Raw genomic sequence first — 26,842 nt, forward strand, 5'->3', positions numbered from 1 at the left:
TCGTGTATTATTTTATTTGGGTGATATAAAAAATGTTGTGCTAGAAGTCAAAAGTAAAAACAAAACAATGACACTTAACTTGTCCTTAACGTCATTACATTACATACTGTAGTTATATTTTGTGAAACAACATGATCATAGATGCATTCACTAATATTTAACAACAAAGCAACCCCATCTCTAAACTGTTGGTAAATGGGTTATAGTAGCTACATGAATGATGTAGTTGTTTTTTACTTGTAGGCTATAGAAGTCATGTGAAAACAAAACAACTGCATTGAATTACAGTAAATGTTGCAGAGTTAGAAAATATATATATTTTGTGAAGCTACATGATCAGTGTACTAAAGTTAACAAAAGCAACAATTCAACCCTAGAGCTCTATTCCATCTGTATTGCTGAAGCGATATAGATTCCGTGATAAGGTCATTTCCGATTGAGCCGACATGCAGCATTTAACGTGATTGCAGACTCCACTAAAAGGGTAACATTGACTTTAAATTTTACGCAGTAAAGCTGAATTTCCGCGATGCGGATTGAATAGAGCCCCTAATCTCTAAACTGTTGCTAGTTAGGCTGTAACAAAGCTGTAACAGGGCTGTAGATGTGTTGTCTCCTGTGTTGCTCAGGGCTTGACGGTAAGCTGGGCCTGTCCATACACCTGTCTGAGGGCAGCACAGTCCAGACTGGCCATCAGCTTAGATGGCCCCGCCCTACGGGGGGTGAAACCCTCCGTCCACGTCAGGGACGAGCCTGCCGTGATCAGACTGGAATAGAAACATACATACAGTACATGAGTGCAATCCCACACAAGCGCACACATACACACACCCACGTAAGCTAAGGACCGTGGGACTAAACACCTCCCTCTGCAACTGGATCCTTGACTTCCTGATCGGCCGCCTCCAGGTGGTAAGGGTAGGCAACAACACATCTGCCACATTGATCCTCGTGAAGAGGGCACAAAACCTTTTTCTTCTCACGGGACTGAAACGATTTGGCATGGGTCCTCAGATCCATGCATTACTGCCTGGTATGGCAACTGCTCAGCATCTGACCGTAAAATGCTACAGAGGGTAGTGCGTGCGGCCCCCACTGGGGCCAAGCCTCAACGTCAACAGTGAAGAGGCGACTCCGGGATACTGGCCTTCTAGGCAGAGGTCCTCTGTCCAGTGTCTGTGTTATTTTGCCCATCTTAATCTTTTCTTTTTATTGGCCAGTCTGAGATATGGCTTTTTCTATGCAACTCTGCCTAGAAGGCCAGCATCCCGATGTCACCTCTTCACTGTTGACGTTGAGACTGGTGTTTTGCGGGTACTATGTAATGAAGCTGCCAGTTGAGGACTTGTGAGGCATCTGTTTCTCAAACTAGACACTCTAATGTACTTGTCCTCTTGCTCAGCTGTGCACCAGGGCCTCCCACTCCTCTTTCTATTCTGGTTAGAGCCAGTTTGTGCTGTTCTGTGAAGGGAGTAGTACACAGCGTTGTACGAGATCTTCAGTTTCTTGGCAATTCTTCGCATGGAATAGCCTTCAATTCTCAGAACAAGAATAGACTGACGAGTTTCAGACAAAAGGTCTCTGTTTCGGGCCATTTTGAGCCTGTAATCGAACAAACAAACGCTGATGCTCCAGATACTCAACTAGTCTAAAGAAGGTAAATGTTATTGTTTCTTTAATCAGGACAACAGTTTTCAGTTGTGCTAACATAATTGCAAAAGGTTTTTCTAATGATCAATTAACCTTGTAAAATGATAAACTTGGATTAGCCAACACAATGTGCCATTGGAACACAGGACTGATGGTTGCGGATAATGGGCCTCTGTTCACCACCTAAGCATTTCACGGTGAGGTCTACACTTGTTGTATTCAGCGCATGTGACAAATAAAGTTTGATTTGATATACACACAACACACACACACACAGATACCCACACACACACATACACTGCTCACCTGTAATGTTTATACTTGGGTGGCATGACTCCTGGCCCCTCCACACGAACATACACATCCTCCAGATTAAACTTGAATGGGTTTGTGAACTCCACGGTCACCATCATCTCCTCACTCACCTTGGCCAGACCAGACACCTACAGGGAGGCGGATGACAGTTTAAAACGGTCCTGACCCAAGCCGTGAAGACCCAGCTAAGATCGAGAAATGCAGCATATTTGTCAAATCCAGTACATATGCAGTACAAATTGATTCATTTTGTGCTTTCCACGATGTTCACAAAGTTACCACCAGGTGACCAGACCAGGAAAAAGTCCATCAAACCAGGTCAGGTCACAACAAAAAATTCTCAGCCTCAGATGACTGTCAGCAAAAATGTCCCCTATGTGGATTAATATGTTTTCTTTATTGAATGTAATTTAATCCAATATAAATTAATTGTTGAACATTGGTTGGATGGAGAGTTTGACGTATGTAACATTATATTACCTACCTCTACAGAGAGTTTGGGGTATGTAGCATTAAATGACCTACCTCTATAGAGCGTTTGGGGTATGTAGCATTAAATGACCTACCTCTACAGTGTGTTTGGGGTATGTAGCATTAAATGACCTACCTCTATAGAGCGTTTGGGGTATGTAGCATTGAATGACCTACCTCTACAGTGTGTTTGGGGTATGTAGCATTATATGACCTACCTCTACAGAGAGTTTGGGGTATGTAGCATTAAATTACCTACCTCTACAGAGAGTTTGGGGTATGTAGCATTATATGACCTACCTCTACAGAGAGTTTGGGGTATGTAGCATTAAATTACCTACCTCTACAGAGTTTGGGGTATGTAGCATTATATGACCTACCTCTACAGAGAGTTTGGGGGTGTGTAGGGTGACGACCCTCATGCTGGTGATGATCTGGCCGGTCTCCTTGACCTTCCCGGTGGCGATGAAGTGGAGGTTGGCCTGCTCCATGTAGCATTAAATTACCTACCTCTAGAGAGTTTGGGGTATGTAGCATGATATGATCTACCTCTACAGAGAGTTTGGGGTATGTAGCATTATATGATCTACCTCTACAGAGAGTTTGGGGTATGTAGCATGATATGATCTACCTCTACAGAGAGTTTGGGGGTGTGTAGGGTGACGACCCTCATGCTGGTGATGATCTGGCCGGTCTCCTTGACCTTCCCGGTGGCGATGAAGTGGAGGTTGGCCTGCTCCACCAGCTTTCTCATGTAGTCCTGGGAACGCACCTCCATCACCTGATTTTCAGCTGGAAAAACACAGAGCTGACTTAGGATATGCTTTGTCTCCATGAGTTTTATTTTCATGTTCATGTATTTTCTGGGGCACCTGCTTAAGAAATATTGTAGAGCAACTAGCATGCTGCTAGTAGAGAATGTTGATCTTACATGCACCCCTTAACCTCACTAGGGTAGGGGCCACTATTTTCACCTCCGGATGTAAAGCGTGCCCAAAGTAAACTGCCTGCTACTCAGGCCCAGAAGTTAGGATATGCATATAATTAGATATAGTTGTAGATTTGGATAGAAAACATTTAACCTCTAATGACTCCCCATCCCGGGTCCGGGAGCATAATCATCGACTGACACTAATTAGCATAACGCGGACATAAATATTCCTAGAAAATATTCATATTCATGAAAATCACAAGTGAAATATATTGAGACACAGCTTAGCCTTTTGTTAATCACCCAGTCATCTCAGTTTTTCCAAATATGCTTTACAGCCAAAGCTAGACAAGCATTTGTGTAAGTTTATCGATAGCCTTGCATAGCATTTTGTCCAGATAGCAGCAGGTAACTTGGTCACGGAAATCAGAAAAGCAATAAAATTAAATTGTTTACCTTTGATGAGCTTCGGATGTTTTCACTCACGAGACTCCCAGTTAGATGTTAGACTCCCAGCCAATGTTCCTTTTTTCCAAAAATATTATTTTTGTAGGTGAAATAGCTCCGTTTGTTGTTCACGTTTGGCTGAGAAATCGACTGGAAATTGCAGTCACGAAAACGCCAAAAAATATTCCAAATTAGCTCCATAATATTGACAGAAACATGGCAAACGTTGTTTATAATCAATCCTCAAGGTGTTTTTCAAATATCTATTCAATAATATATCCACCGGGACAATTGGTTTTTCAGTAGGACTGATTGGAATAATGGCTACCTCTGTATTTTACGCGAGAATCACTCTGAGAGCCATCAGGTGACCACTTGCGCAATGTAGCCGCTTATGGGTATTCTTCAACATAAATGCATAAAACTACGTCACAATGCTGTAGACACCTTGGGGAATACGGAGAAAAAGTAATCTGGTTGATAGCCCATTCACTGCTCAACAGGGACGCATGGGAACGCAGAGCTTTCAAAACATGAGTCACTTCCGGATTGGATTTTTCTCAGGCTTTCGCCTGCAATATCAGTTCTGTTGTACTCACAGACAATATTTTTACAGTTTTGGAAACTTTAGATTGTTTTCTATCCTAAGCTGTCAATTACTGTATATGCATATTCTAGCATCTTGTCCTGACAAAATATCCCGTTTACTACGGGAACGTTATTTTTCTAAAAATGAAAATACTGCCCCCTAGTCACAAAATGTTAAATAATGTCTGCGAGTATAACAGAACTGATATGGCAGGTCGAAAACCTGAGAAAAATCCATCCAGGGGGTGGGATTTTTTTTATGTTTGTAGTTTTCTATTGAATGCCATTACAGTATCCATCGACTTAGGACTCAAATTGCACTTCCTATGGCTTCCACTAGATGTCAACAGTCTTTAGAAATTGTTTCAGGCTTGTATTCTGAAAAATTAGGGTGTAAAACCACTTTGAATGGGTGGACACTGCAGTGTCCCGCCTTTCTTGTTTTTTTCTTGTTTTCCTTTAATATTGATGAAGCTATTGTCCGGTTGAAATGTTATTGACTATTATGACTAAAAACAACCTGAGGATTAATTATAAATATCATTTGACATGTTTCTATGAACTTTACTGATACTTTTCAGATTTTTCATCTGTCTGTTGTGACTGCCTTTGAGCCTGTGGATTACTGAACAAAATGCGTGAACAAAACTGAGGTTTTTGGATATAAAGAGGGACTTTATCGTACAAAATTAACATTTATTGAGTAAATGGGAGTCATGTGAGTGCAAACATATGAAGATCATCAAAGGTAAGTGATTCATTTTATCACTATTTCTGACTTGTGTAACTCCTCTACTTGGCTGGTAACTGTTTGTAATGATTTGTCTGCTGGGCGCTGTTCTCAGATAATCACATGGTATGCTTTCACCGTAAAGCCTTTTTGAAATCTGACACCGTGTTTGGATTAACAAGAAGTTCATCTTTAAACCGATGTATAACACTTATATGTTTTATGAATTTTTATACTGAGTATTTCTGTTTTTGAATTTGGAGCTCTGCAATTTCACTGGATGTTGGCCAGGTGGAATGGTAGCGTCCCACACCCCCTAGAGCGGTTAACACATATGGACATACACACACCCTCCTCAGCCCCTCCTCCTCCCTCAACCCGCCTACCTTTCTTGGGATCCAGAATCACTCTAGGTGTTTTGAAGAGGAACTCAGAGCTGGTGACTCCAGTGTAATACACCACATTGCCACTGACGTACACGTCCACGGTACGCGCCTGGTCACTCGTGTTGTTGAACTCCAGCTTCAGCTCAAAGTCATCCCCCACCCTCACCTCCATCAGGGGCATGTCCAGCTCCACGTCAGCCTCCGGAGGGGTGGCCTTCTCACGATGACAGCCGTACTCCTCTGCCTTCTCCAGCACCGTGCGCTCCTCGGGACTGCCTGTTGATGTGACGAGAGGGAGAGAGTATAAGGCCTCTCACAGAAGTTTCTAGAGTGGTGGTACCCCATTTGCAAAGAGACAAAACCCCTTGTTTTTCCATTTTGTTACCTTCTTTAGTGGGTGTCAGAACAGAAATTACAAGATTATGTTATAATGCTGTTATTGCATCAAATGGTTGTTTTATGCAGCAGAATAGGGGTTGTTAGAACACTGATCTGTGTGTGTTCTACTGAGGAGGGGAGTCTGGAAGATTTACGATGTCTTTGGGTGATACCGCATTCCAGAGCATGAGTTAATGTTTCTGTTCTATAAGGTAACAGGGAGAGATGACTCCAGGGCCAGACCTTGCTCTCTACACAATGAGAACTGGTTTTGCAGCAGCTGGGAAGCTGTGAATTATAAGTATCTTTCATACAAATTTTAACCTTGTGACCCATTCCATACATCTGTTGTTCGCCATGTAGCCTGAAGAGCGTGTATCTTGGCTATAAAAGACCTTTGTACATTTGTCTCGGGGCTCTCAACAAATGATTCATCGACCAGCCGTCGGTAACGTATAGCACTCAATCGATTAACTTTATATGTGTGCGTTGTATTGACTTGTTCCCTTATTAATAAGTAAATAAAGATTTAGTTAACTCTCAGATAACTCTGACTTGTGTGATGTTTGTCTCTCCTCATTTGATAGTAAAGAAATTAACCACCAGGGGGTAAGATTCCCGTGATGGAAAGTCAGATATGGCAGGGTGTTAAAACTGTTTATGACACGGGAGTAAGGAGGAACTGACAAAGACTGACACTTTTTTGCACAGGTATCCCGGACCTAGACAAAGCCTAGTTCTGATCGAACATGCCTTTTGGTCCAGGATTATAGGCTTAATCTGTGTCTGGGAAATCATCCTTTTAAATGTTTGCCCTGTGACTCTCCCTCCATCCCTCCACTCCTCCTCTCCTACCCTCAGGGAACTTGTACTGATCAGTGATGTCACGGCGAGCATCCTGGCCGGGCACTTTGGTCACCACCATCCGGCCAACATGGCTGCTGTTGACCTTGACCGGCTCCAGAGTTCCGTCTCTGGGGTTCCGTGAGTAGAACACCACATCACTGTTCACCTACAGAACAGGAAGAATGGAACACGTTCATCATGTAAAACCAGTCATTAGTCAATTTGTCATATATTTGGTCATATATTTAGTCATTATTGTAATAACGTAATATATGGTAATATACAGTGCATTCGGAAAATATTCAGACCCCCTTTTCCACATTTTGTTATGTTACAGCCTTATTCTAAAATCTATTAAATATTTTTTCCCCTCATCAATCTACACAGAATACCCCATAACGACAAAGCAAAAACAGGTTTTAGATTTTTTTGCAAAAATAGCAAAACCTGAAATATCACATGTACATGCTCAGGTGCATCCTGTTTCCATCGATTATCCTTGAGATGTTTCTACAACTTTTGATAGAGTTCACCTGTGGTAAATTCAATTGATTGGACATGATTTGGAAAGGCACACACCTGTTTATATAAGGTCCCACATTTGACAGTTCATGTCAGAGCAAAAACCAAGCCATGAGGTAAAAGGAATTGTCCTTAGAGCTCTGAGACAGGATTGTGTCGAGGCACTGATCTGGGGAAGGTTACCAAATGTTTCTGCAGCATTGAAGGTCTCCAAGAACACAGTGGCCTCCATCATTCTTAAATGGAAGAAGTTTGGAACCACCATGCCTCCTAGAGCTGACCGCCCGGCCAAACTCAGCAATCGGGGAAGAAGGGCATTGGTCAGGGAGGTGACCAAGAACCCGATGGTCACTTTGACAAAGCTCCAGAGTTCCTCTGTGGAGATGGGAGAACCTTCCAGAAGGACAACCATCTCTGCAACACTCCATCAATCAGGCCTTATGGTAGAATGGCCAGACGAAAGCCACTCCTCAGTAAAAGGAACATGACAGTATGTTTGGAGTTTGCCAAAAGGCACCTAAATGACTTCTCAGACCATGAGAAACAAGATTCTCTGGTCTGATGAAACCAAGATTGAACTATTTGGCCTGAATGCCAAGCGTCACTTCTGGAGGAAACATGACACCATCCCTACGGTGAAGCATGGTTGTGGCAGCATCATGCTGTGGGGTGGTGCACAATTGGCCCAGCGTTGTCCAGGTTAGGGGTAGGTTTGGCCCGGGGTAGGCCATTATTGTAAAATAAGACTTTGTTCTTAACTGACTTGCCTAGTTAAATATAAATTCAATTTAAAAAAAATCTAAATTCAAACGGCAGGGACTGGGAGACAGGATCGAGGGAAAGATGAACGGAGCAAAGTACAGAGAGATCCTTGATGAAAACTTGCTCAGGACCTCAGACCGGGGCAAAGGTTCACCTTCCAACAGGACAACGACCCTAAGCACACAGCCAAGACAATGCAGGAGTGGCTTCGGGAGAAGTATCTGAATGTCCTTGAGTGGCCCAGCCAGAGGCCTCACCATCCAACCTGACAGAGCTTGAGAGGATCTGCAGAGAAGAATGTGAGAAACTCCCCAAATACAGGCATGCCAAGCTTGTAGTGTCATACCCAAGAAGACTCAAGGCTGTAATCTCTGCCAAAGGTGCTTAAACAAAGTACTGAGTAAAGGGTCTGGATACTTATGTAAATGTGATATTTCAGTTGTTGCGTTTTTATACATTTGCCCATTATGCGGTAGTGTGTGTAGATTGATGAGAAACCCCCCCAGATTTAATCCAGTGTAGAATACAGCTGTAACATCACAAAATGTGGAAAATGACAAGGGGTCTGAATACTTTTTGAATGCACTGAATATTACCATATGCATTTCCATATATATAACCATATGTATTACCATATATATAACCATATGTATTACCATATATATATAAAACCATATGTATTACCATATATATATAAAAACATATGTATTACCATATATATAACCATATGTATTACCATATATATAACCATATGTATTTCCATATATATAACCATATGTATTACCATATATATATAACCATATATATCTATATATGTTGCACCTTCGACAAGCACTGTGATTATTATTATTTGACCCTGCAGGTCATCAATGAACATTTGAACATCTTGGCCATGTTCTGTTATAATCTCCACCCGGCACAGCCAGAAGAGGACTGGCCACCCCTCATAGCCTGGTTCCCCTCTAGGTTTCTTCCTAGGTTCTGGCCTTTCTAGGGAGTTTTTCCTAGCCACCATGCTTCTACACCTGCATTGCTTGCTGGTTTGGGTTTTAGGCTGGGTTTCTGTACAACACTTTGAGATATCAGCTGATGTAAGAAGGCCTTTATAAATACATTTGATTGATTGATTACCATGTACATAACCATATGTATTACCATATATATACAGTGGGGCAAAAAAGTATTTAGTCAGCCACCAATTGTGCAAATTCTCCCACTTAAAAATATGAGAGAAGCCTGTAATTTTCATCATAGGTTCACTTCAACTATGACAGACAAAATGAGGAAAAAGAATCCAGAAAATCACATTGTAGGATTTTTTATGAATTTATTTGCCAATTATGGTGGAAAATAAGTATTTGGTCAATAACAAAGGTTTATCTCAATACTTTGTTATATACCCTTTGTTGGCAATGACAGAGGTCAAAAGTTTTCTGTAAGTCTTCACAAGGTTTTCACACACTGTTGCTGGTATTTTGGCCAATTCCTCCATGCAGATCTCCTCTAGAGCAGTGATGTTTTGGGGCTGTTGCTGGGCAACACGGACTTTCAACTCCATCCAAAAGATTTTCTATGGGGTTGAGATCTGGAGACTGGCTAGGCCACTCCAGGACCGTGAAATGCTTCTTACGAAACCACTCCTTCGTTGCCCAGGCGGTGTGTTTGGGATCATTGTCATGCTGAAAGACCCAGCCACATTTAATCTTCAATGCCCTTGCTGATGGAAGCAGGCTTTCACTCAAAATCTCACGATACATGGCCCCATTCATTCTTTCCTTTACACGGATCAGTCGTCCTGGTCCCTTTGCAGAAAAACAGCCCCAAAGCATGATGTTTCCACCCCCATGCTTCACAGTAGATATGGTGTTCTTTGTCCTCCAAACACGACGAGTTGAGTTTTTACCAAAAAAGGTCTATTTTGGTTTCATCTGACCATATGACATTCTCCCAGTCTTCTTCTGGATCATCCAAATGCTCTCTAGCAAACTTCGGGCCTGGACATGTACTGGCTTAAGCAGGGGGACACGTCTGGCAGTGCAGGATTTGAGTCCCTGGCGGCGTAGTGTGTTACTGATGGTAGGCTTTGTTACTTTGGTCCTAGCTCTCTGCAGGTCATTCACTAGGTCCCCCCGTGTGGTTCTGGGATTTTTGCTCACCGTTCTTGTGATAATTTTGTCCCCACGGGGTGAGATCTTGCGTGGAGCCCCAGATCGAGGGAGATTATCAGTGGTCTTGTATGTCTTACATTTCCTAATAATTGCTCCCACAGTTGAGATCTTCAAACCAAGCTGCTTACCTATTGCAGATTCAGTCTTCCCAGCCTGGTGCAGGTCTACAATTTTGTTTATGGTGTCCTTTGACAGCTCTTTGGTCTTGGCCATAGTGGAGTTTGGAGTGTGACTGTTTGAGGTGGACAGGTGTCTTTTATACTGATAACAAGTTCAAACAGGTGCCATTAATACAGGTAACGAGTGGAAGACAGAGGAGCCTCTTAAAGAAGAAGTTACAGGTCTGTGAGAGCCAGAAATCTTGCTTGTTTGTAGGTGACCAAATACTTATTTTCCACCATAATTTGCAAATAAATTCATTAAAAATCCTACTATGTGATTTTCTGGATTTTTTTTCTCATTTTGTCTGTCATAGTTGAAGTGTACCTATGATGACAATTACAGGCCTCTCTCATCTTTTTAAGTGGGAGAACTTGCACAATTGGTGGCTAACTAAATACTTTTTTGCCCCACTGTATATATATAACCATATATATTACCATAGTAATAACCCCCCAAATATGTATAGTTACTGTATATTCACTGTTAGACTAACAGTTCACTAATTCAAACTTTAAATTAGCTTTCTTGGTAAGTGGCCAGTAAGGGTTGTAACATTTTGTATACTGTCCTGTGCAGTTAGTGCCCTGCTCCACTAGGGTGGCTCGTCGTTGTAGTCTTTACCTCAGCAAACAGGAATGGTGCGTCGAATGGGAAACAGATCTGTCCGTGTTTGATGGCCTGGACAGATGCAGGACCACACCTGTACATCCCTATGGAAAGACACATTAGGTATTTTATTACAAATACGTATTAGTACAGTATAACATAGTTACTACCTCTTAAACATGGTCAGCAAGATCAGTAAAAGTGTACACGTGCATGTGTGTGTGCGCATCTCACCATCGCTGGTCTCCTGGGGTGTAGCATCCACAGCCTGCCAGCCCCCAAACCCTTGAGGAAGGTCTGGCCTGCTCATGTAGCACTCGTTCCAGCAATGGTAGTTCCTATGGCAACATAACCATCCCATCATTTCACTGTAACATCCAATGATTGTAAATGCAGTGTATGTAGCCTTTAAATGCAGTGTATGTACCCTTTAAATGCAGTGTATGTACTCTAAATGCAGTGTATGTACTCTTTAAATGCAGTGTATTTAGTCTTTAAATGCAGTGTATGTACTCTTTAAACGTATTGTATGTAGTCTTTAAATGCAGTGTATGTACTCTTTAAACGTAGTGTATGTAGTCTTTAAATGCAGTGCATGTACTCTAAATGCAGTGTATGTAGTCTTTAAATGCAGTGTATGTACTCTTTAAACGTAGTGTATGTAGTCTTTAAATGCAGTGTATGTACTCTTTAAACACAGCGTATGTAGTCTTTAAATGCAGTGTATGTACTCTAAATGCAGTGTATGTAGTCTTGTGGATTAATTGTGTTTTTAAATGGTCAATTCAAATCAGAAGGTGATTTCAAGCATTGTCTGTCATTGAATCAGTTCTACCAAATGAAGTAGTGTTGAGCGATTCACCAAAATGTTGTTTTTTGGGAGGGTTACTTTCTTCCATTTACAATAGTTCACAAAAAAAGTTGAACTACGTGGGATGCTGGCTGAAGGGAGTTGTAGTGTTCATTAAGCAAATATTCAAGCTAGTTCAGCGCAGAAACGTGTTAATGAACTACATAATTAAGCAATAATACATGAGGCGGTGTGTTATGACATTTTATCATGACTGTGATGTGGTCATAGCCACGAGGCTATGTTATTGTATTGGGATCCCCATTAGCTGTTGCAAAAGCAGCAGCTAGACCACCACAGCCATGATAAAATGTCATAACACATGGCCTCAAGTGTATTATTGCTTTTATACAATGGGTTACCAGCATTAAAAATCAAGATTATTTTCCAAACTATCAATTGTTACACAGAATATGATGTTACATTCAATAACACTGATTGTCAAATGATTTCGATTGTCGTCTGTCACTCTGAATCAGTTCTACCAGATGGAGTCCTTGGTGCGGTGCTTGTCAATTCTGCCATTCTCATCCAGGATAACATCAGTCTTCAGGTTGCCGTCGTTGTCGTGGGCAGAGAAGAAGTTGGTGACAACCCTGGCGGGGATGCCCAGACAGCGCAGGACTGGAGAGTGGGAAGGGAAGGAAAATGATTTCATCAGCAAATAGAACAGAAATATAAGTAATTCTACACATCAAAGAGGGGAATAAGTTATTTAAATGATGTATGTTACAATAAACTAAACAGCAGCAACTTGTCACTCCAAACCGTAGACTACTACTGAACCCCAACCCTATTCTAACACTCTTCATTCTCTAATAATGGGTGGTATAGCCATACATACTAAGGCAATGTCTCCAAATCCTGGTCCTGGGGACCCAAAGCGGTGGACATTTTAGTTTTTGATCGAGTACTAAAACAGCTGATTCCACTAATCATCTCATCATCAAGCCCTTGATTAGAATCAGGTGTATTAGTGCTACTTGCAAAAACAAAAATGTGCACCCTTTTGGGTCCCCAGGACCAGGATACCTTAATATGAATGTCTTGGAAAACACTGTACTAATGGATGAACGGTAGTGTTGCGAGTCTCACAGGTGTTGAAGACGGCAGCATAGACCCAGCACTGGGCGTAGCAGACGGGTGTCTTGCTGCTGGAGTAGTTGAGGAGGATCTCAGTGCTTCCTGTCCAGGAGGTGGGTGCCACTCCGTAGGTGTAATCACCGCTCCAGTTCCCCACCAGCACCCCATCGTCGTCATGAGAGTTCAGCTGGGAGAAAGAGAGGTAAATATGCTGTAGTTTGAGTCTGAAATGGCACCCAATTCCCTTTATCATGCATTAGTTTGACCAGAGCCTTATGGGCCATGTCAAAAGTAGTGCACTATATTCTAAGAGTGGCATTTTAGATGCAACTGCAGCCTTTTACATGCCTACATTGAGTTGTAAGTACAAATCTGTCTTCCTTACAAATCTCTCTTCTTTACAAATCTGTCTTCCGTACAAATCTCTCTTCTGTTCAAATCTGTCTTCTGTAAAATCTCTATTCTGTTCAAATCTGTCTTCCGTAAAATCTCTGTTCTGTACAAATCTGTCTTCCATACAAATCTCTCTTCCGTACAAATCTCTCTTCCGTACAAATCTGTCTTCCGTACAAATCTGTCTTCCGTGCAAATCTGTCTTCCATACAAATCTTTTCATTTCTCCATTGAGTTTTACTTGTACTATGTGAAAAGGTTGTAAGAATGTTATCTGAATGGGTTCTCTGTATTGTATTGACTGGTGGTAACCACGTAACCCTCACCATGGCGGAGGCCTTCCGGGCTACTTTGATGGCGTCGCCCCGGTTGGTGATGGGCATGGCAGCTTTATCCATGATGAACAGACAGGCATCCAGCACCCCATAGTCAAACTGCAACAAGCAACAAGCAAGTTTAAAACTGCAACAAGCAAGTTTAAAATTGAGGATTAACTTGTAAATATGCATCTGAGAATTTTATGGTCAGTCTTTGTCTTCAAAGTAATACATGCGTGGAAAACATCTTGTGTGGAACATGTGTGGAAATTCTCTGTTGCACGTCGGGCCAACCAACCCAATTTATCTGTGACTATATTCACAACACAGCATGGCTTCTTGGGCTTTATTATTAACAGACATACACTATGAAATTGTGTTTTGAAATGATTGTCCAAACAATGTAAAATGATGTGTACCTGACCAAAGTTCCAGGGCCGCTCAGACATGTCGTCATATGCCCCGTGGTAGATGACCCCCACTTCGTTGAGAACACACTCCTCCCTCTCATCGGCATCATCCAGGAACACAGAATCATCTGATGGAAGGAAAACAGAACTTTAGAATGGAATTCAAAATTCTATGTTCAGAATGTACAGTTGAAGTCGGATGTTTACATACACTTAGGTTGGAGTCATTAAAACTTGTTTTTCAAACACTCCACACATTTCTTGTTGACAAACTATAGTTTTGGCAAGTCAGTTGGGAAATCTCCTTTGTGCATGACACAAGTAATTGTTTACAGACAGATTATTTCACTTATAATTCACTGTATCACAATTCCAGTGGGTCAGAATTTCACATACACTAAGTTTACTGTGCCTTTAAACAACTGGCAAAATTCCAGAAAATTGTCATAGCTTTAGAAGCTTCTGATAGGCTAATTGACATCATTTGAGTCAATTGGAGGTGTACCTTTGGATGTATTTCAAGGCCTACCTTCAAACTCAGTGCGTCTTTGCTGGACATCATGGGGAAATCAAAAGAAATCAGCCAAGACCTCAGAAAATAAATTGTAGACCTCCACAAGTCTGGTTCATCCTTGGGAGCAATATCCAAGTGCCTGAAGGTACCACGTTCATCTGTACAAACAATAGTACGCAAGTATAAACACCATGGGACCACGCAGCCATCATACCACTCAGGAAGGAGACGCGTTCTGTCTCCTGGAGAAAACAAATTGTAGACTGGTGCGAAAAGTGCAAATCAATCCCAGAACAACAGCAAAGGACCATGTGAAGATGCTGGAGGAAACAGGTACAAAGTATCTATATTCATAGTAAAACGAGTCCTATATCAACATAACCTGAAAGGCCGCTCAGCAAGGAAGATGCCACTGCTCCCAAACTGCCATACAAAAAGCCAGATTGCGGTTTGCAACTGCACATGGAGACAAAGATCATACTTTTTGGAGAAATATCCTCTGGTCTGATGAAACAAAAATAGAACCGTTTGGCCATAATGACCATCATTATGTTTGGAGGAAAAAGGGGGAGGCTTGCAAGCCGAAGAACACCATCCCAACCGCGAAGCACGGGGGTGGCAGCATCATGTTGTGGGGTTGCTTTGCTGCAGGAGGGTGCACTTCACAAAATAGATGGCGTCATGAGGAAAGAAAATTATGTGGATATATTGAACAACATCTCAAGACATCAGTCAGGAAGTTTAAGCTTGGGCGCAAATGGGTCTTCCAAATGGACAATGACCCCAAGCATATGTTATCATTATTTAACTAGGCAAGTCAGTAAATAATAAATTCTTATTTTCAATGATGGCCTAGTAACAGTGGGTTAAATGCCTTGTTCAGAGGCAGAACAACAGATTTTTACCTTGTCAGCTCAGGGATTCACCTCAGGGATTCAACACTAGTCCAGCACTCTAACCACTAGGCTACCTGCCACCCCAAGCATACTTTCAAAATTGTGGCAAAATGGCTTAAGGACAACAAAGTCAAGGAATTGGAGTGGCCATCACAAAGCCCTGACCTCAATCCTATAGAAAATTTGTGGGCAGAACTGAAAAACCGTGTGTGAGCAAGGAGGCCTACAAACCTCACTCAGTTACATCAGCTCTGTCTGGAGGAATGGGCCAAAATTCACCGAAATTATTGTGGGAAGCTTGTGGAAGGCTACCCGAAACGTTTAACTCAAGTTAAACATTTAACGGCAATGCTACCTAATTAATTGACTGTAAGTAAACTTTTGACCCACTGGGAATGTGATGAAAGAAATAAAAGCTGACGTAAATTATTCTCTCTATTATTATTCTGACATTTCACATTCTTAAAATAAAGTGGTGATCCTAACTGACCTAAAACGGGGGATTTTTACTTGGATTAAATGTCAGGAATTGTGAAAAACTGAGTTTAAACTTCTGACTTCAACTGTATGTTTTTAAACTAGATAGAGGTAACTTGATCAATCAATCAATCAATCAATCAATCAATTAAACAGTCAGCACAAACAACTGATGTGGGACCAGACTAGTGGGATAGCTGTCATCAGTCAGTGTCGATCACAGACCTGTTGCCCAGGCGTTGAAGAGAACGTAGAGGTCTCGACTCTCGTCCCTCCTGGTCCTGCGGATTCCGTAGGGCGTCACCACCGCCACGTACGTGCGCCACTTTCCCACAATGCAGTCTGGCGCGGGGGTGATGCCCACTGTGACTACGTTGTCGGTGCTGTCCACTACCCGGCCAGCCCACGGGCTCTGGCGGTCCTTGGCCACAGACACGGGGATGTAGGTGCCCTTACTGAACTGGGGACTGCCCCCTGGTGGATTGGTGGAACAAGAGGAATGACATGTCTTGCTAGCTTGCTAACACTGAGGTGAAGTTTCATCTAGGATCAGCTCCCCCTTCTCCAATTGTAACCTTAAAGGCCCAATGCAGTCAAAAACTATATTTTATTGCATTTTATACATATTTCCATGCTATGAGGTTGGAATAATACTGTGAAATTGTGAAAATTATGATAATGTCTTTTTAGTGTAAGAACTGTTTGAAAATGTTTTTAATTTCTGCCTGTTTTGCTGGGATGGGGTTTTGGCTTTCCATGGCAGCATCACCATGTGGTAAATGAGTTAATAGACCACTAAGAAAGAGAGTTCCAAACCTCTCTACTAATAACAGCTCAATTTGTAAGTCGCTCTGGATAAGAGCGTCTGCTAAATGACTTAAATGTAAATGTAAGCTCATTTTCAGTTTTCCCCTCCCCACTCAGACCACTCCCAGATACTTCTAGCAAAATTATTGTTTGAGAAATTACTCTTTGCTGAGAAGCTATTTTGTATTTTTTTTTACCATTTTAATTGAAAACAATCATAGTATGGTACTTCATTGTTACCCAGAAATGATTTGATATTGAGATACAAATGGCTGCTTTGGACCTTTAACCATTAGTGCGGAGTATGCAAAACTGACCCCAGATCAGCAACTTCACCTTACACCGAGCCTTCGCATTAAGCTATGGTAACACCCTGGACTAGAGATGTGGTACTAGAGACATGGTAACACCATGGACTAGAGCCATGGTAACACCCTGGACTAGAGATATGGTAACACCCTGGACTAGAGCTACGGTAAACCCTGGATGAGAGCTATGGTAACACCCTGGACTAGAGCTACGATAAACCCTGGACGAGCGCTACGGTAAACCCTGGACGAGAGCTATGGTAACACTCTGGACTAGAGCTACGGTAAACCCTGGACGAGAGCTATTTAACAGTGTATATTTATTTCATGACATTACTTTTGAACCGCTTCTAAACTAGTAACTATGCATACAGAGTGAGATGGTTTTGATTCTGGGAAGCTTTTTAGGTGGGGGTTTATTTATCTCACCAATGACGAACTCCACAGCAAATTGATCATCGGAGGGTTTGTAAGGACGGTCAAAGGTCACCTTGAGCTGGAACTCCTGGCCCCTACGGACGATGAGGTGGTCACTGGCATACAGGTGTGTGCTGTGCTGTGGCGTATTGACCTCATCTGGCCTCCGCAGCATGTTCACGTCCCAGATGTCCAAGAACTCTGGAGGGAGGGAGAAGGGGAGGGAGGGAGCGAGAGAGGGAGAGTGAGATGGGAAAGAGAGAGAGAGATGGGCGAGAGAAAGAGAGAAAGGGTGCAGGAGAGCGGGAGAGAGGTGGCGGGAGTGAGAGCGAGGGGGCGGGAGAGAGGGACGGGAGAGCGGGTGAGCGAGAGAGAGGAGTGGGAGAGCGGGTGAGAGAGAAAGAGAGAGGGGGGGTGGGAGAGTGGAGGAGAGAGAGAGCGGGAGAGAGAGAGGGGGTGGGAGAGAGGGGATGGGGAGAGAGAGGGGGTGGGAGAGTGGGGGAGAGAGGGGGGGGCAGGGGAGAGAGAGATGGGGAGAGGGAGAGAGAGAGATGGCACGGGAGGGAGAGATAGAGGGGGCGGGAGAGAGAGAGGGGGGGCAGGAGAGAGAGAGAGAGAATATATAAGTGTATAAGGAAAGAGGAGAGACTTGAAGAAGACTGGAATTACTGACCTTTGTCATCATAACTTGGGCCCTGAGTTTTTCCTGGTCAAGTTAGGTGGTCATGGAAAACTCTGGGCCCTACATTTATGGCTATATGGGATACAGTTGAAACACAGACGCAGGATGCAATGCGGGAAATGTCAAATGTGGTAGCGTTTATAATGTTACCTCATAAGCATAGCAGGTATTTATATGGGAGTGTTCATGTTGATTCACTAGCAACCTGTCATCATTATCTGGCTCCAAGGAGCATTCCTGTGAGACGAGGCCATTCCCCAAACTATTCCGTCTTTGTTGTCATTCAGTTAAGCCTGTAATCGATTGAAGTGTATTTGAGATTTAAAAAGGCTTCTGAAAGTTTGTAATTTCCAAAATGTCAATTACTTATAATCCACATAATTCACATTTCCTGTTGCTGCAGATTATTTTCTTTGCAGTAGCAAATTTGCTCAAATTAAGACCCCACATTAAGAGTGGGAAGTTTTGTTCGAAATGGTCCGAATGTTGGGCTATGCCCCCCCACATCCATAAATTTGAGAATTTTGCATTTTTCAAACACCCGAAACAGCTTTTTCCTGTAATCTAGAGCAATAATCGTTATGCTTAATTTTAAGTAAATAATATGTATATATTTCAGCATATCTATGCATACCTCTTGTGCTGTACGTGTCCTCCTTACTGCTGGTTCTTTTAAAATATATATATATATAATATATAAAAAATAAAAGGGTTTTCTGCATCTCTGCTAAAATCTGGGTGAAATATTGAAAGGAATGTGAGTCTTGTTCAGTACATTTATTTATTGCTTTTCTAAAGTCCAACCTTGCCAGCAGGCATGCCAGCTAACATAGTTAAACAAGCTAGCTACTCTAACTTGATTGATAGCCTGAAATGTCTTCTTGGTAGCTAGTTAGGAGATTGGGAACCTATCTGGGCTAGCTCAAGCAAACTTCATAAAATTTCTAAGTGGCTATAGTATTTGTTTTAAAACCGCACACATCTGAGGGGGCACACACACAGGGCCTCTTTATCCTCCTCACACACACACACGTACACACACAAGCTCATTCTCCTCCTCACCCCTGAGTGGAGGAGGTCCTCGGGGTCCAATTATGCCGAAGGAATCGAACTCAGGCACCTCCTCCCCCTCTGCATTGGAGCTGGCAATGGGGGCGACACTGCGGCCGCGGTGGGACACCTGGGGTGGTGGCTGGGCTGCGGGCTCCGGGTTAGACATGGTACTAGCGCTGAAATGTCACCTCACAGGCCTGGGACACATTCAGATGGACGGACAGACAGACAGGTAGACAGGCAGACAGACATACGGGCAGACACACAGGCAGACAGGCAGGCAGACAGACAGACAGAGTGATAATGTTATAATACACCGCAGAACAGTTCAGAAGTTCATAAAGAATAATATTAAATGGGCAGGAGGGGATATGATCCCAGATCAGCAATCTGAGATGCTTAATGAACACCGGTCCTGAATTCCATCGATGGTAGCATATCACTGACAACTCCATTCATATTCAGCTAACCCTTTGAGAGGACAGTTGTACTGTGGATGCTAAGGGATTAACTGTTCCGACAACCATCTGTTTCACATTGAGTTATGGCAGCAGTAGTGAACGTGAGTACGGAGCTGGACGAGACACACATAAACTTTAACACAAGCCACGTGTATATATATTTAAAAAATATTTGCATATCAGTGACTAGATCAGCAAACTTAGGTATGAAATGCTTAGTGGTTTGACTGAGAGGAGCCCGTGTTTGTTTTTGTCTTGTTGTTTATTTATGTGCTGTATAAATAAAACGAGGGTGCAATTCCAAAAAGCGGTTGGCAAAGTCAAACATTTTTGTGTTGTTTGTTTTGGCGTTGTGTTATTCTGAGTGCCGTTGAACTGTGCAGTATTTTTGTGTTGTTTGTTTTGGCGTTGTGTTATTCTGAGTGCCGTTAAACTGTGCAGTTCAGCTGAACAAATTAAAGCGAAAGAATGGTTGTTAACCATGAAGGAATTCTAAACTTGAATCATCCCTGATTTTGTGTCAGCTGGGGGTGACAACAGTGATGTCATCACATTTCTTTGTTTAGAATCAACATGTTGGGTTCATTTTTTTAAAAAAGTCAAAACATTCCCTTTGCGGTGGGTCATTTTGATCATTTGGACATGTAGTGAAAAAGACTATGCACCAATAATATGCCAGTATTTGTGGTAAACTTAAGTAATATTATGGAACAGATTTACAAGTAGGAGGTAATAAGAGTAAGTAGGCGGTTATAATATAAATGAACAAACTATATACTCTGTATCCAAGTCCAAACCTGATAGTTCACGAAATGGGCTTTGCATTTAGCGCAGGTCCAGCAGTCATAAAACAATAAGCTATTAGACCCCATCATAAAACAATAAGCTATTAGACCCCATCCTAAACTACAAGCTATTAGACCCCATCATAAACTACAAGCTATTAGACCCCATCATAAACTACAAGCTATTCGACCCCATCATAAACTACAAGCTATTAGACCCCATCATAAACTACAAACTATTAGACCCCATCATAAACTACAAGCTATTAGACCCCATCATAAACTACAAGCTATTGGACCCCATCATAAACTACAAGCTATTAGACCCCATCATAAACTACAAGCTATTAGACCCCATCATAAAACAATAAGCTATTAGACCCCATCCTAAACTACAAGCTATTAGACCCCATCATAAACTACAAGCTATTAGACCCCATCATAAACTACAAGCTATTGGACCCCATCATAAACTACAAGCTATTAGACCCCATCATAAACTACAAGCTATTAGACCCCATCATAAACTACAAGCTATTAGACCCCATCATAAACTACAAGCTATTGGACCCCATCATAAACTACAAGCTATTAGACCCCATCATAAACTACAAGCTATTAGACCCCATCATAAACTACAAGCTATTGGACCCCATCATAAACTACAAGCTATTAGACCCCATCATAAACTACAAGCTATTAGACCCCATCATAAACTACAATCTATTAGACCCCATCATAAACTACAAGCTATTAGACCCCATCATAAACTACAAGCTATTAGACCCCATCGTAAACTACAAGCTATTAGACCCCATCATAAACTACAAGCTATTAGACCCCATCATAAACTACAAGCTATTAGACCCCATCATAAACTACAAGCTATTAGACCCCATCATAAAACAATAAGCTATTAGACCCCATCATAAACTACAAGCTATTAGACCTCATCATGAACTACAAGCTATTAGACCCCATCATAAACTACAAGCTATTAGACCCCATCATAAACTACAAGCTATTCGACTCCATCATAAACTACAAGCTATTAGACCCCATCATAAACTACATGCTATTCGACCCTATCATAAACTACAAGCTATTAGACCCCATCATAAACTACAAGCTATTAGACCCCATCATAAACTACAAGCTATTAGACCCCATCATAAACTACAAGCTATTAGACCCCATCATAAACTACAAGCTATTCGACCCCATCATAAACTACAAGCTATTAGACCCCATCATAAAACAACACGCTATTAGACCCCATCATAAACTACAAGCTATTAGACCCCATCATAAACTACAAGCTATTAGACCCCATCATAAACTACAAGCTATTCGACCCCATCATAAACTACAAGCTATTAGACCCCATCATAAAACAACACGCTATTAGACCCCATCATAAACTACAAGCTATTAGACCCCATCATAAACTACAAGCTATTAGACCCCATCATAAACTACAAGCTATTAGACCCCATCATAAACTACAAGCTATTAGACCCCATCATAAACTACAAGCAGTGGTGCAAAGTTACTAATGTTGGATTAGTTCAAACTCCATTGAGCCACAAGCTTCCATCTAATAGGGACTAACATCAAAACCATGGAAGTAAATTAAGTCTCTAGACACATACTGTAAGTCGATCATCCACAGATGATGCAATCTCTATTGCACTCCACACTGTGCTTTCACACCTGGACAAAAGGAACACCTATGTGAGAATGCTATTCGTTGACTACAGCTCAGCGTTTAACACCATAGTGCCCTCAAAGCTCATCACTAAGCTGAGGACCCTGGGACTAAACACCTCACTCTGCAACTGGATGCTGGACTTCCTGACGAGCCGCCCCCAGGTGGTATGGATAGGTGACAACACATCCACCACGCTGATCCTCAACACGGGGTCCCCACAGGGGTGCGTGCTCAGTGACCTCTTGTACTCCCTGTTCACTCATGACTACACAGCCAGGCACGACTCCAACACCATCCTTAAGTTTGCCGATGACACAACAATGGTAGGCCTGATCACCGACAATAACGAGAAAGCCTATTAGGGAGGAAGTTAGAGATCTGGCCATGTGGTGCCAAGACAACAACCTCTCCCTCAACGATATCAAGATAAGGAGATGATTGTGGACGACAGGAAAAGGATGACCGAGCACGTCCCCATTCTCATCGACGGGGCTGTATTGGAGCAGGTTGAGAGCTTCAAGTTCCTTGGTGTCCACATCACCAACAAACTAACATGGTCCAAGCACACCAAGACAGTCGTGAAGAGGGCACGACAAAACCGATTCCCCATCAAGAGAATGAAAAGATTTGTCATGGGTCCTCAGATCAAAAGTTCTACAGCTGCACCATCGAGAGCATCACTACCTGGTATGGCAACTGCTTGGCCTCTGACTGCAAGACATTATAGAGGGTAGTGTGTATGGCCCAGTACATCACTGGGGCCAAGCTTCCTGCCATCCAGGACCTCTATACCAGGCAGTGTCTCAAGAAGACCCTAAAAATGATCAAAGATTCCAGCCACCCTAGTCATAGACTGTTCTGTCTGCTACCACACGGCAAGCTGTACCGGAGCGCCAAGTCTAGGTCCAAGAGGCTTCTAAACAGCTTCTACCCCCAAGCCATAAGACTCCTGAACATCTAATCAAATGGCTACCCACACTATTTGTATTGGCCCCCACCTCTTTTACTCTGCTGCTACTCTCTGTTATTATCTGTGCACAGTCACTTTAATAACTCTACCTACATGTACATATTACCTCAATTACCTACTAACTGGTGCCCCCCCGCACATTGACTCTGTACCCCCTTTCATATAGCCTCGCTATTGTTATTTTACTGCTGCTCTTTAATTATTTGTTACTTTTATTTCTTTTTTGGGGGGGGGGTATTTTTTCTTCAAACTGCATGGTTGGTTTAGGGCTTGTAAGTAAGCATTTCACTGTAAGGTTGTATTCGGCGCATGAGACAAATAACATTTGATTTGATAAAGCAGCATTAAGATAAAGATCCCCTCACCCAACCATCCCCCCCTGGGGGTCTTTACTCTCACAGCCTGTTTATTATAGGTTGGGAGGAGGGGGGTGGGTTTTATTGAAACGAGTATGCAAGGTTGTTTTCATAAAATGTTAGTATGGCACAGCATACGTCATGCAGCTTTGTGGCACAAACACCTATTTGAGAATGGAGTCGTTATGTCATGGGCGTGTGCTGTGCTGGTCCAGGAGACAGGTTTGGGGTTTATGTCAACCGAACAGCATTTGTGTCAACCATACAAACCCAGCATTTGTTTTTTAGAGTGCACACAAACGTGCATTCTGTAGAAACAACATCACCACAGGTTTTTATAGATGTTCTTTGGGACTGTGCCTATTTGTTGTGGAAATGCTGCAGGATATGACTATTTTCAGCCATAAATCAATGGATTATACCATAGATATACTGTATAGGGCTACATTTTCATAGTGCAAAATGTAAAAAAATACCGTGAACCTCATTATAATCTCACAGTGGGATTTAGTTTGAAACTTTTCTTCAACAATGTGTGTTATAAGGAGCTGATTATTAAAACATTTTTTTAAACTAAGCAATACATCAAGTTCTCTTTATGAAGCACATTGTTGAGGACATTTTTCAAATGTAGTCATGCTGTCAGATTATAACCAGCTTTATATAATTTTTTCCAATTTGCGCCATGCCTTTGCACTACAAAAATGTCCCCATACAGTTGTATGTAGTGTGGTGTGTACATGCATTAAATATACACACTTGTGCAAACGTGACTCCTGCATTAATAGTATAACAGCATTTTACAACCAAATGCCAAAGTAAAGGAAAAGAAAAAGACGCAGAAGCAACAAATAATCCTGATTCTGAACCAGATCACAGTGTGGAATTAACTGAACCAGATCTCAATGTGGAATAAACTGAACCAGATCTCAGTGTGGAATTAACTGAACCAGATCTCAGTGTGGAATAAACTGAACCAGATCACAGTGTGGAATAAACTGAACCAGATCACAGTGTGGAATAAACTGAACCAGATCTCAGTGTGGAATTAACTGAACCAGATCTCAGTGTGGAATAAACTGAACCAGATCACAGTGTGGAATTAACTGAACCAGATCACAGTGTGGAATAAACTGAACCAGATCACAGTGTGGAATAAACTGAACCAGATCACAGTGTGGAATAAACTGAACCCGATCACAGTGTGGAATTAACTGAACCAGATCATAGTGTGGAATAAACTGAACCAGATCACAGTGTGGAATAAACTGAACCAGATCTCAATGTGGAATAAAGAACAATTCAAACCAGCACTCTGTTCTCATGCTGGAACTGGAACATTCCTTTTAGGACTTTCATAAGCCCCCAGGTCCCCACATTTAAATGGGCTTTTATTAGCGTTTAGAAAAAATGTTAAGGTGCTGTAGTATGTAACAAAATCGAGAGATGGAAACACGGGCCGAATTAAAGGTCTTACAGTGACCAGTGAAGACTAAACTCACCTATGTAGAAGTTGAAGAGGGGAAGGTGGCAGTAGACTGGTAGAATAGTTCCTCAGTCGGCTGAGTGTGTCTCTCTCACACAGAAATCTGCTACTGGCTCTCTGTATGTGGACCCTCTGCATCCACTTATATACAGGGGAGGGAAGGGCCCTCTCCATGGCAGAGATAGTGTGTGTGTGTGTGTGTGTGTGTGTGTGTGTGTGTGTGTGTGTGTGTGTGTGTGTGTGTGTGTGTGTGTGTGTGTGTGTGTGTGTGTGTGTGTGTGTGTGTGTGTGTGTGTGTGTGTGTGTGTGTGTGTGTGTGTGTGTGTGTGTGTGTGCCCGCATGTGTGCGTGTGTGAGAGAGACAGTCTCAGTGTTAGTGGTGGGATGGGCTGTGTGTATAAGGAGTTTAGGTTGCAATGGGCTCTTTGGGTAGGCGGTTCAGCCAACTTGGGATGAAGGTGTGGAATGTGTCATCTCTGTTTGACAGACAGTGAAAGATGGGCAAGTACTGGAGACAAGCCAACTTGACTCATAATCAGAGTGTTAATGTCACCCTGATGTTTTGTTGTGAGACTGTCAAAGATAAAATAGAATGACGTAAACTAAACACACGTTTACACTGTAGCCTCAGCATACACAATTAGTTACATTATCTACTGTACATTATATACATTACCTACATCTACATTACCTACTTCTATATTACCTACATAATCTATATTATTCTACTTTATAACATTAGGGGGTCACAGTGTAACGTTCGTCGTTGGGAGAAAGAGGACCAATGCACAGCGTGTTCATAGCTTTTAATGACGTACTAGAACACTGAACAAAACAATAAATAACAAACGAACAGTCCCGTAATGTGAAAGACAAAAACACTAAACAGGTAATAAGCACCTACAACTCAAAAGTGAAACCAGGCTACCTAAGTATGGTTCTCAATCAGGGACAACGATAAACAGCTGCCTCTAATTGAGAACCATACCAGGCCAAACACAGAAATCCCAAATCATAGAAAATGAACATAGTCAACCCACCCAACTCACGCCCTGACCATATTAAAACAAAGACATAACAAAATAACTAAGGTCAGAATGTGACACACAGTGATACTGAGGAAATAGAGTCACACTAAAACGCTGGGCTGCAGGCGTTGGGTCACTTAGTTAGGTTGTTTTCTTTCATTAAAGTGCAGATTTTCAGCTTTAATTTGGAAATTACAGTACTTTTTGTACATTGTCCCCCCATTTTAGGAGACCAAAAGTATTGGTAGAAATTCACTTATGTGTATTAAAGTAGTAGAACATGTAGTATTTGGTTCCATATTCATAGCATGCAATGGCCACATCAAGCTTGTGACTATGAATTTGTTGGATGCATTTGCTGTTTGTTTTGGTTGTGTTTCAGATTATTCTGTGCCTAATAGAAATTAAACGGTAAATAATGTATTGTGTCATTTTGGAGTCACTTTCATTGTAAATTCGTTTCAGTGACTGGCTCAGTAACAAGCTAATGTTGGACAAATTATGATAGCTTTCGTGCCCATTGTCAAACTTCAGAAATACAACTAATTGAAGCACAGACCTGCTTTGCTAGATGTGAGATGATGCGAATAAGAAATTCCTAACCAAAACAGGTCAACATTATTTACAGTTTTATCATTTTAGCTTTGATTAATTCAGCATGTTTTGAGGATGAAATGGGGTTAAGAAGACAATGTCACCTAGGTAGTATTTTCCAATGTTACGGCAGCCCATTGTAGCTGGACTACTTTTGATCTATCCCATTACACTTTGCGAGATACGAGACAGATCAGTGAAGGCAGAATCGATGCTCTATCAACGCATGCGCCGAATACAACAGGTGTAGATCTTACTGTAAAATACTTAGTTACAAGCCAT

At 42.0% G+C, this 26,842-nt stretch overlaps 1 protein-coding gene across 1 annotated transcript; it reads right to left on the reverse strand.

Moving 5' to 3' along the window:
- Positions 1–555: 555 nt before the first annotated feature.
- On the reverse strand, positions 556–25,044 carry LOC135509927 (coagulation factor XIII A chain-like). The gene is made up of 15 exons (XM_064930748.1): positions 24,955–25,044; positions 19,179–19,366; positions 17,447–17,635; positions 16,128–16,376; positions 14,025–14,143; positions 13,615–13,722; positions 12,908–13,082; positions 12,298–12,436; positions 11,197–11,300; positions 10,978–11,066; positions 6,752–6,908; positions 5,519–5,794; positions 3,068–3,228; positions 1,957–2,093; positions 556–767 (listed from the first exon to the last, which is right to left on the reverse strand). The coding sequence occupies exons 2-15, from the start codon at positions 19,333–19,335 to the stop codon at positions 626–628; spliced, it is 2,202 nt and encodes a 733-aa protein (XP_064786820.1). The 5' UTR covers positions 19,336–19,366; positions 24,955–25,044; the 3' UTR covers positions 556–625.
- Between the last annotated feature and the right edge of the window lie 1,798 nt (positions 25,045–26,842).

Source organism: Oncorhynchus masou, chromosome 23 (genome assembly GCF_036934945.1).
Source record: "Oncorhynchus masou masou isolate Uvic2021 chromosome 23, UVic_Omas_1.1, whole genome shotgun sequence".
In the NCBI taxonomy this organism is placed as follows: Eukaryota; Metazoa; Chordata; class Actinopteri; order Salmoniformes; family Salmonidae; genus Oncorhynchus; species Oncorhynchus masou.